This window comes from Aethalodelphis obliquidens, unplaced genomic scaffold, assembly GCF_003676395.1.
Source record: "Aethalodelphis obliquidens isolate GAN/ISIS:26980383/991018 unplaced genomic scaffold, ASM367639v1 scaffold27, whole genome shotgun sequence".
In the NCBI taxonomy this organism is placed as follows: Eukaryota; Metazoa; Chordata; class Mammalia; order Artiodactyla; family Delphinidae; genus Aethalodelphis; species Aethalodelphis obliquidens.
The window spans coordinates 9,505,453-9,517,551 of record NW_020837971.1 but is presented as its reverse complement, the minus strand read 5'-3'; the positions used below and the strand labels follow the sequence as shown (position 1 = coordinate 9,517,551).

Genomic DNA, 12,099 nt, shown 5'->3' with positions numbered 1-12,099 from the left:
TCCTTAATAGGGGTCAGTAAACTACTCCTGTAAAGGGCCAGACTGTAAATATTTGTAGCTTTCTTTTTATTCTCTGGCCGCACCACTCGGCTTGCGGGATCTTAGTTCTCCAACCAGGGACTGAACCTGGGCCCTCTGCAGTGAAAGCTCGGAGTTTTAACCACTGGACTGCCAGGGAACTCCCTTATTTTCAGCTTTCTATGCCATGCAGACTCTGTCCAGTTTACTTAACTCCACAACCATAGAAAATATGTAAACAAATGAGCATGGTTTGTTCTAATAAAATTTAATTTCTAAAATCAAGGCAGCAGGTTAGATTTGGCTCATGGGCCATAGTTTTCTGATCCTTCTCCTAAAACACACTTCTACTTCTTACCACTTTTCTCTTAGACTATAAATTTACTGAAAAGAAATATAAATTAAAGTATCAGAGCATAAGAGGAGAGGAGGATCCAAAGTATACTGGAAATGTTAAGAAACCTCTTAAGAAGTTCCCCATTTTATCCCTTCCAATTTTGCTTATAGAAAGAACAAAGGCTATACAGACAGTGGATGCTGCAATGAGATTTAGTTTTACAAAGAAACGGTTTTTCCTTCTTTAATTTTCCAGCTCATTTTCCTAGCTGATTGTTTTCCATCCATTTCAAAAGTGTTTTTAGAGCAGAGTTGTCCAGCTTAATTTCGTTACTGCACTTGGCAGTAAACATAAACCTGATACAAGCTGATCCAATCTATATGTCCATCAACATACTTGGAGAACTATGCTTGATAATATTCTTATCACCTGGAACATTCTGTTATTCAGTATGCATTTAGCACTCTCCACTCCATGTTTTTTAGTAAACTAACTCATGTATCACACAGGGGAAGAAATAAATTGTAGTCACTTTATGTATATATGTTGGATCCATCCATCTGGGTTATAAAGCTCTTCAGGGAAGAGACTGTTTTCTCTTGCTTTAATGCCCCTCTGTAGACCTAATAAAAGCTTTTCCTCAGGTAGCATCAGTCATGCTTGCTGGTATTGTCAATGCTATGAAAGGTATCCTTGAATTTCTGTCTTCAGTTACTATCTTCCCTGTAGCTATTCCTCCTGGTCACTGGATGACACTTAAATAGTTTATTTTATATAGGGCCTGCAAACAGATAGGAAGCTCACAAAAAGGAAAACATCACAACTAAATGGGAATGTAATAGGGAACAGCAGGAGAAAATATCACCATGATATATTAGTGCCAGGAAAGCAGTCACAGCAAGAAAGCCTCCTTCTTCTGGTTTGACAGTAACATCAACTGCATGTGGAGATAATATAAACTAATAAATGGCAATATATCTTTCATTAAAAAATGAAAAAACAACCTAAGAGCTAAAACCTGACTAAAATGGTGGGTCATATATTTTATTTGCTTTAAATAACTGATGTATTATTAATTACATATAGTCTATTGCCACATCCTTCAAATAAACTATGCTATTCTTTTAAAATATGGACTTTTATTTTTCAGCTAACAAAGGAGATGTTAAAGAAGCAGAAACTTCCAGATAAGTAAACAGAGGAGAAAATACATGTTTTTTTCTTATTCAAAGCATAGAAACTCATTAAAAGGTCATAAAACAAAAAACATGATATGACTAAAACTACCAAATTTTTTAAAGCATTGCAAAATTTAAAATAAGATGGTGGCTTTGATTATAACTGCAAGTTAAAGATAGTTGAATTTACACCCACAAGAATTTGCAACTGTAAGATATGCTTAGTTTGGACTTTGAGAATTTATTTTTAGATAGATAGATGGCTCAAACAGTTCCTCTGTAAGGAACTCAAGAAGAAGGAATTTAGGGTTACTGATATACAGAATAGTAATTCCCTGGTAATTTTCTCTCTTATCTTGATCTTCAATTTCTCTTGTAAAGCACTTCAACTATCTTCACTCCCTGGTCCCTATGTTAGTATGATTTGTTTATTACTGGCATTAGAGGGTGATGAGTTTTAAAAAACACTTGAACATCTTTAAGGGTAGTGAAGTTGGTCTGTAAAAGGAAATGCTAGAATGCTAGTTCTTTTCAAGGTAAGCCACAGTGACAGAGAAGCATTTATCCAGGAACAGAGTTGAATAAACTAGTTGAGAGTGGAAAAATATAAACCTTCTATTTGGCAAAGGAGAAGTTTAAATAGGATTAGAAGATTCCATTTCCTGGTCCAAATCTAAGGTCCCTGTTATATGCTGCCAATACTTAGGAACACAGAATGGGCCTTTACAATCAGTTTCTGTTCTGTTTGTATATACTTTGTTTAGATAGCATTTAAAATTTGCTTTATCTCCAGCAATACCACTCCTGGGTATTTATCCAAAGAAAACTAAAACATTAGTTAGAGAACGTAAGATACATGCACCCTTATGTTCACTGAAGCATTATTTACAATAGCCAAGACATGGAAGCAACCTAACTGCCCATCAAAAGATACATGGATGAAAAAGACGTAATACACACACACACACACAAACACATGCACGCGCACACATGCAGACACACACACAATGGAACATTAATCAGCCATAAAAAAGAATGGAATCTTGCCATTTGTGACAACATGAATGGACCTAGAAGGGATCAATGTTATGCTAAGTGAGGTAAGTCAGACAGAGAAAGAGCAATATGTATTATTTCACTTATATGTGGAATTAAAAAAAGTTAACAAACATAACAAAACATAAACAGAGTTTTATATATAGTGAGAACAAACAGGTGTTTGCCAGAGGGGAGGGGAGGTAAGGGGAAGAAAGAAATAGGTGAGGAGATTAAGAAGTACAGATTTCCAGTTGCAAAATAAATGAGTCACAGGTATGAAATGTACAGTGTGGGGAATACAGTCAGTAACTATGTAATATCTTTGTATGGTGACTTATGGTAACTAGACTTGACTAGACTTATCGTGGTGATCAGTTTGAAATGTATAGAAACAGCAAATCACTATGTTGTGTAAAAGGAACTAACATAGTGTTGTAGGTCAATTATACTTCAAAAACAAACACACTCATAAAAAAGAGACCAGATTTGTGGTTACCAGAGGTGGGGGGGAGGGGCAATTGGGTGAAGGCAGTCAAAAGGTACCAACTTCCAGTTATAAGATAAGTACTAGCGATGTAATATACAACATGATAAATAGAATTAACACTGGTGTATGTCATACATGAAAGTTGTTAAGAGAGGAAATCCTAAGAATCCTCATCACAAGAAAAAAAGTTATTTTCTATTCTTTAATTTTGTACCTGTATGAGATGAAGGATGTTCACTAAACTTATTGTGATAATTGCTTCATGATGCATGTAAATCAAATTATTACTCTGCACACCTTAAACTTATACAGTGCCATATGTCAACTATATTTCAATAAAACTGGAGGAAAAATAAATAAAAATTTGCCTTATCCTCAATAGGTATGCTTTTTATTTTTTGGCTGCGCAGTGTGACATGTGGTATCTTAGTTCCCTGACAAGGGATGGAACCCGCATCTCCTGCACTGGAAGCACAGAGTCTTAACCACTGGAATGCCAGGGAAGTCCCTCAATAGTTATGCTTTTTAAGGACAGTTTTAATTATGCTCCATGTTAAATGATCTTACAATGAATAAGTTATATGAATAGTTCCAAAAAAATTGCTGATAGAAAGAAAAAGAAAGGAAGGAAGAAAAGGAAGGGAAGGAAGGAAGGAAGAAAGAATAAGGGCAGGGTCAAGGAATTTGCCTCAATCATTTTTTTGTATTTTCTTCTTTTTCTTTTCCCTTTATGTAGGAGAAATACACTACTACTCAACCTCTACTATTAGAATGGCAGCCCTGGTAACTTTCAATGTAGCATGTTATGGGTATACTATTGCTCCTAAAAGAATGAGGAAGCGACATGTCCACAGGTAACTCGATCACTTTCAAAACTGTATCCACTTTTACCACTGCCTGGATGCACGCAATGACTGAATGGTACGTATTTCCTCGCAGTGGTTAAGAATCCACCTGCCAATGCAGGGCACATGGGTTTGAGCCCTGGTCCGGGAAGATCCCACATGCCGCAGAGCAACTAAGCCCATGTGCCACAACTACTGAGCCTGCGCTCTAGGGCCCGCGAGCCACAACCACTGAGCCCGTGTGCTGCAACTACTGAAGCCCCCGCACCTAGAGACCATGCTCTGCAACAAAGAGAAGCCACATGAAAAGCCCGCATACCGCAACAAATAGTAGCCCCTGCTCGCCGCCACTAGAGAAAGCCTGTGCGCAGTAACAATGACCCAACGCAGCCAAAAATAAAAAATAAGTAAATAAAATAAATAAATTTAAGAAATTAATTAAAAAAAAGAAATACTGGGAAAGTATTAAGAATAAATACTGGGAAGCTCTCCTGGAAGAGTCTTTAAAAGTCAATCTCCTTGGATATCAGAAAGTTTTCCACTACATACAAGGTCTATTTTTATTATGAGGGCTTGTGAACTTTGTAAATTCTTTAGAGCCTAAGGTCTCATTTTTCATGGCACTGACCTTTCCCAATTACTCCACACACTGGGACATCAGAGTTACCATTAAACAAATCATTAAAAATGACAGATCAGGTCCTTACACCTGACTAAGTTAGTCCTGAGTGTAAATTGGGTGCTTGGGGACATGCATGCTCTCGTTTGGCTCACTGGGGTCATATTACTGCACTGAAGCACAGGTAATTTACTAACTGGTCAAAAATCTAAGCTGGTGGTTAAAAACTGATGGAGATTTTGGCACTACTGATAGAGTGAGTGCTCTTAATACCTGCCTTCAGAATAGCACTTTTCCAATTTGGATTGAATCAGTTTAAACAGACATTTTGTATTTATGCTTTACTTCTGCTAATATATTTGGAGAAAATGTTTCACTTAGATTAAAGAAACACTAAGGGTAAGACCATACATATGGAAAATACTCTACCTCTATTAAGAAACAAACCACACTGCCTTTCTACTCAGTTTTCAAATATAAATGAACTTGCTAAAACATTTCTTAAGCACTGTCAGCCTTAATACCCTCAATTTTTAGAAATCTATGAATATATTTGAATGGTACTATGTACAAAGCATTGTGCTGCTGAATTCATCCAAATCTTGTACTATTAATTTATTTCTTAGTTCTTGTCTTAATGAATTTGATTGGTATAGGTCAAGAGAACATAGCCAAGGTTATACCTCCTTTAGAAATGGAACTTTGATCTTCTCAAGGTCAGTAACAATGTTATCTAAAATAAAATGTGTTCATAAAATACTACACACCTTGCAGGAACCAAACAGGACATACTCAAACAGGTAAAATCTGCTTTTACCTCAACACTGATTCACTTTGAAAGCAGTTTTGCAGTCTACACTTCAAACACAGAAGCTTGGCATCTCTTCTTATCAGATCATAAACAAAATGCCTGTATTATCAAAGAGTTCATTTTCTCCAGACATCTGAATTGTCTGTTAAAGAAATATTGAGTTTCTTTATATTACTCAAAATAACCCCGAGTTTAGAGTTATATTTCAGACTTGTGAGGTTAAAGCTCAAAATATCTCAGAGTTGGAATTTTTAAAAGGCAAAGGGAGGAAAAAACTAAGCTGGCCAGGGTTAGGAGAGGTGTAGCATGGCACACAACCTATTCTTGTCTGTCTTTTTATTTCTGTCCTACTCTGCTTACAACATAAGGGAAAGGATCCTTGGCAAATATGAAAAAAAGCAGAAATTTAAAATAACTTTTTTAAACTAATTAAAGGTATTTTGGAAATAGTCCCTTGCATTCTTCAGAAGGATTAGCACCAATATTTTGTGTTGGGTAAAAAAAGAACACTACTTCTCACTTGAAATGTCTGATTACTAAATTTATTTTCATACAAATGTTAAAACTTCATGATCATGTTCCAAATTGTCTGGAATTGCAGAAGAGCCAACAGTACACCAACTATGAGAAGATTTAGAATTTTGAGCTATACTATACCTATCACATCATCTACCACCTTGTCTAGAAGAGTAACTTATTTTTTAACTTACTGCCTCTAAATGATTTTCTTTTTCTTTTTTTACTTTAAATAAGAAGTAGGAAAGTAACTATATATTTTATATCATATATGAAATATCCTACAGATTTTTTTTAAACAGAATTAGCTTTTATCTTCAGGCTTTTCATCTCAAATTCAAATACTTTTTTATTTTTAAATAGGTTTATTTATTTATTTTTGGCTGTGTTGGGTCTTTGTTGCTGCACGCAGGCTTTCTCTAGTTGTGTTGAGCGGGGGCTACTCTTTGTTGTGGTGCACGGGCTTCTCATTACAGTGGCTTCTCTTGGCACGCGAGCTTCAGTAGTTGTGGCTTGTGGGCTCTAGAGAGCAGGCTCAGTAGTTGTGGCACATGGGCTTAGTTGCTCCGTGGCATGTGGGATCCTCCTGGACCAGGGCTAGAACCCACGTCCCCTGCACTGGCAGGAGGATTCTTAACCACTGCACCACAAGGGAAGTCCCTCAAATACATCTTGATGAACTCAACTCTACACAAACAATGTCCATAGATAATCAAACAGCAAGTTATAGTACAGAAACTTCTATTATACTGAGGTCTATTAAAAAAAATCTAAACTTACAAATGGCATAAAGTAGGTCTTTGATTCAGTCACTGAACGTTCTCCAAGTTATTCCCAACACAAAGTAGTGGAAGAGATCTGAAATTGGAGAAGGTCTATGCATTGGTTATTATCTTGACTCTGACTGAGAGATTCCCCAGTATCTGGACAACATCAAGGACTATGTCATATGCAGGAATGTTGCTCAGGGGTCAAGCCATAAACTTTTATTCAGAGTTTCCTGGGATGACACTGGACTTGGGACTCTTCTGTGCTATGCAGCTACAGGCAATAATAATTTGTTCCTTGTCTAAGAAGAAGAAAATACTAACAGAGCTATTTTTCAAAAAACAAAAAATGTAGGAGAAATAGCTGTCTTCAGGAAAATGGAGTTAGGACGCCCTACCCCAAGTCCTCATTGCAGTGTGTTTTAGAATGAGACATTCAAGCTCTCAGCTGGCATCCTAGACTGTGGCTTATTCTATCCCTATCCATCTCTTTCAAGGAACATTTTCCTTATATCTGGCAGGTAGAAAGTATTAGGGCTTGAGATAAGCAACGTATTTTCTTATAACCAAAATAATAAGATAAGATAAATAATAATAATTATAAGATAAATAATAATAAGATAAGATAAATAATAATAAATAAGATAAATAATAATAATAAGCAATCCCCCGTCATTGCTTCTTTCAAAGAAGCAATATACTATGACGGAAAAATGTGATTCATTTCCAAACATGTGTTTACAAGCAACTTTTCAGGAACATAGCTCTTTTGCTAAGGGAGGAACATCTGTATTTACAACACAGATCTGAAACACCTACATGTTTGTATGTATAACAGAGCATGTTTCTCTTGGCTGAAACAGTGTTTTATCTCCATATTCGAGCAGGAATTTATAAATAGGTCACTCTTGGTATTTTAGCCAGAAGAACATTTAGCCATGATTTTGTTTTAGGAAAAACAGTGAAGTGTAACAGCATAAAATATCACAATACTTTTCCTACTTTTGTGCATGCATACAACGTTACCATCTGAAGACTTCTTTAATTCAGTTTCCAGTTTTTCCTTATCTTCTGCTAGTTTTTTATTTTCCGCTTCCAAAATGTGTTCTTCTTCCTTGCCATGGTTTTTCAAGAGCTATCAGAAAAGAGAGTTATAGAAAGAAGTAACATTAGATTGTAATAGCCATTCTTTCAGGAAAAGAGATGAACAATGTATTTTAAATTATTGATCTTTATTTTATTCTTTGTCCTTTTCAGTATTTTATACTTTTTTATAATGTAAACTTCTGTTAGCAGAAACTTGATATTTGGCAAACACACACAAAATTTCTTCTATGACTGAAATCTCTGAAATGAAAATAACAAGAGTTTCTGGTTGGGCTACAATTAAAATTATATTTTCAGGGACTTTCCTGGTGGCACAGTGGTTAAGAATCTGCCTGCCAATGCAGGGGACCCGGTTCAATCTCTGGTCCAGGAAGATCCCACATGCTGCAGAGCACCTAAGCCCGTGTGCCACAACTACTGAGCCTGTGCTCTAGAGCGTGCGAGCCACAACTACTGAAGCCTGTGCACTCTGGGGCCCATGTGGCACAACTACTGAAGCCCGCGCGCCTAGAGCCCGTGCACCGCAACAAAAGAAGCCACTGCAACAAGAAGTCTGTTTACCGCAACGAAGAGTAGCCCCCGCTCACTGCAACTAGAAAAAAGCCCACGCGCAGCAACGAAGACCCAAGGCAGCCAAAAAAAAATTGTATTTTCAAAGGTATTTAGATAAACAATGTCTTTTCTTTAATTGCGTGATGTTACTCTAAGGAAAAACAAATAGTTCTGGGGACAGTACTACTTGGAAAGCCATTATGTTCCAATGCAGAGCTGTCTACTCAGACTAGTTCTATATAGACGAATTCATAAGAGAAGAATATAATGGTGTCAGGATAGAGATGGGAAAGTGGAGAATAACAGGGCCATCTCTTCACCTGGACAATTCTACCTAATTTTCATTGAACAGTCTCCAAATTACTTTTATTTGGTTAATCCTTTACGATGTTCTTTATTATTTTCAAATCTATTCTGGCTTTTAAAATGTTTACGTTTGTAGCTTATCTTTTCTAGACAAGAAAAATTAAGATCTGAATAGTAAAATATTTGACTAAAATAAAAACATCATGGGGTAAAAATTTCATAATCTATATGTCTGGATGGAAATCATCGTTAATAGAATGAAGACGCCGACTTAGCAAAAAGAAATTGTAAGATGTTAAGTTACCAAGAAAGGCAAATTAGATTAATGTTTGAAAAACAGAACATGTATATACTGGCATGAGTTATTTGACCAAGTAAAAGGCAGCAATTTGATACGGAAAGCTTCCGTAGTCAGGTAAAAAAGTTAACTCAGGACAATTTAAAACAGACTGACACAGTAAAGAATTTCTACTGCAGGGTGATTCCTTTTCTAATGTAAGCTGATATATTAAACAAACAAAACAAAGTTCTACTGAGCATGCTACTACTACATGCAAATATTTTACAGTGCTATGTACTATAAGGAGTAAAAATGCAAGTATGGTCTCTGCTCTCAGGTAACTTCAATCTAGTGGAAAGGATGAGACTAGAGCATAGATACTGCAGCACAAGATCGTATACAATACTACCGTGTTATAACAGAGATTAGGCAGATCCGAAGGAGGAATTAAAGCTCGAACGAATATACTGTATAAATCCAAGAAATTTTTTTAGGAGGTAAAGGACTGAAGTACCTACTAAAACCGAAGGAGCCTCTTATCTCCAAAATTAAAAAAATATATATATATATATATTTTTTTAAGAGCAGGAACTAGGGAAAAAACCTTCCAAATCTCTACAAGTTTGTTGACCATTTCAAGTTCAAAACAATCTTAGCTGTTACTTCACTGAATTCAGTTAACACAGCCTCCAGTGATTACCCAAATTGGAAGAGAACGACTGAGTTACAGGAATGTTTACCCTGTCTGCTTGAATTATTATTGCCACTGACTTGGAAAAGTTGCATTTGGTGTCAGTCTTGTAAATAAGCTTTCATTACTGCACCTGTCAACTTGTTCAACTTTATTTTGTGTAACTTGATGCTGGAGAAAGACCAAGAGCCCTGGAATCTGAAATTCAATAGCTACCAGCTACAATAATACACATGTTCACTGTCCCACCCACCTTATCCCACCTTGGTAAGTGGCTGGGAAGAAAACAAGTAAGAAGTAAAGCTCTGTCACTGTTGTTATACTAAAGCAGTTAAATTAAAAGTTAATTGGTCTTTCATAATTATTTCATTAACTGAATATCGTAACAGAAATGCGTCCCAGGCACCATCTGCAAGTCCTTTCATAGGTTAGCATACGATTGAAGGGCACAGAACAATGTGGTTAAGAGTGTGGATCTTAGAGGCAGCCTGCTTGGATTCAATCCTTAGGTCTATCTCTTATTAGTGGAATGATCTTGGGCAAGTCGCTTAACCTTTCTGTGCCTCCATTTCTTCATCTATATAATGCAAATATTAACAGCATCAACCTCATAGCATTGTTGCAACAATTGAAAGAGTTAATACCTTACTGTGAAGCATGTGAACAACGTTAGCTATTATGTTATAAACTTGAGGCCCAGAACAAATGAGGTGACTTGCCCCAGGTCACAAGGCTAATTACTGGTAGATTTGGGACTGGCACCCAAGTCTTTTGGACTTCAGGGTAATGCACTTTCCATTAGATAATGTATCTCTGATAGAGAACGAAGAGATGTTTTAGCAATTTTATCCTTCCTCAGCTGGTATTTCAAAACCTACATGAAGTATCTTGAAGTAGAAGTCATCTTTGACATTCTGACCTATGGTTAATCAGTTACACTTTGGGCACTGACAGTATTTTTATCCAGCTTGCAAACTTTCTCCCCACTGTGTACTCGCTTTAGCCCAGTATATCTATGCACCTATGATCTAGGGCCACTGACTGGGCCACAGATATGCAGAAGCAGGGAACCAGGACAGCATGGAACCAAAGGAGAGGAGAACAAAAAAAGGGAGACACTGTGGCGGATCAAAGAATCAGTAATCATGAAATAAATTTCCTTGCAAGTTAGTAACTGGTTCTGAAAACAATCCCAAAAGAAATGCTTTGAGGAACGTGCTTTTTCTGAAGGACAAAACTAATTTAAGTACATTAATTATGGTATATATGAGAAAAATCATAGTACCAAAACTACAAAAACACTTTCCATTTTCTTGGAGTTCAAGAATAAGAGGAAAAAAGCAGTGTTCTATTAGTAGTTACAACTCACTACTTTAACATGATAGGCATGGTAAATCAAGATCGGTACATGGTAAGTCTACAAATACTGGCTGTGTGCTTTTGAGTTTAGCCACCATATATTAATAAAAGCCTTGAAGGGTTTGTTTCGTTTTTACCATTATGAAATGAGATCAAAGGATAGAAAATGAAGCAAATAATATTAAGGTACAAAATAAGGCTGACTGTGCTGCTGAAACACTACAGTGACGTATATTGCTTGTTTCTGAATACAGAAATACCGACAGCTTGATTTCCAGACCTATATTTATGACAACTGGAAAGTTACATGACATCTATGGATCAATGCTTTTTCAAAACAGAACAAAATGAAGTAAAAATATAAACCGGTGCTTATTCTCTAAAAGTTTCCTTAAAAGATGCTGGTTATAATCTACCCAAAGAGACATTTTTGAATCCTGTTTTTGTAGTAAAAATAAGGTAGACGTCATAAGTAAAACATGGGTTTCTGAATAGGTGACCATGACACTGTGGTATCAAAAAATTTTTTTTGCAATGAGTTTTGACTTATTTCATAGGTTTTAGAAAGATTTATATTGCACTATGTAACAGCTAACTCATTTAGCATTGATGAAAGGTGATGCTTATAGTTCTTTCTGTAAGAGGCTGGGCTTTAGAATTTAGGATCACAATACTTTTTACATAAATATAATTTGATGTAATATATAATTGACTGTAATTCATTAATTTATAATAGGGAGATAATCTTATTGCATTATGCTAGGAATTCTTTCTTCAAGAAAAGTTGTTTTACTTCTGAAGGTTCCACTGATTATTTTTTTCTAAGAAGCAGAATTAGGAAAACTTATGGGGCTTAAAATGAACTGAAAACACTCAAGCTATGAGATCTGACTCCTAAATTTTAAACCTAAGAAAAAAATACCCGAAGTAATTTTGTATCTTCCATTTTTCCATTCGTTCTTCTTTTTACTTAACATGGAAAACATCAGTATCTCATTTACACTCTCCCTGAGTAGCCAGGGAAAGACAGCATAGGGTTCTCAAAGAAGAATTATCAACAGCATAACCAAATTAGAAACTGAAAATATTATATGCAGTCATCAATCTATATCAACTATTTTCGTCTGCTTCCTACATAATCATCATTTAAAGAAAACAACAATAACAACAAAAAAAACCACACCAAAA

General features: G+C 35.9%; 1 protein-coding gene and 1 non-coding gene across 5 annotated transcripts in view; both read right to left on the bottom strand.

Annotated features, from left to right (window-relative positions):
* LOC113629474 (B-cell receptor-associated protein 29) overlaps positions 1–12,099 on the bottom strand; it is a 40,419-nt gene that overhangs the window by 17,062 nt on the left and 11,258 nt on the right. For 2 of the 4 annotated variants that reach the window (XM_027123923.1, XM_027123922.1), the window contains exon 6: positions 7,643–7,751. In XM_027123923.1, coding sequence (XP_026979724.1) covers positions 7,643–7,751 — 109 coding nt within the window. Of the gene's footprint in view, positions 1–6,629; positions 6,708–7,618; positions 7,752–12,099 lie in introns of all 4 variants that reach the window. The other 2 variants (XM_027123924.1, XM_027123921.1) reach the window with 2 other exon arrangements.
* On the bottom strand, positions 3,787–3,916 carry LOC113629639 (small nucleolar RNA U109). The gene has a single exon (XR_003436641.1). It is a non-coding gene; the product is annotated as a small nucleolar RNA U109 (small nucleolar RNA).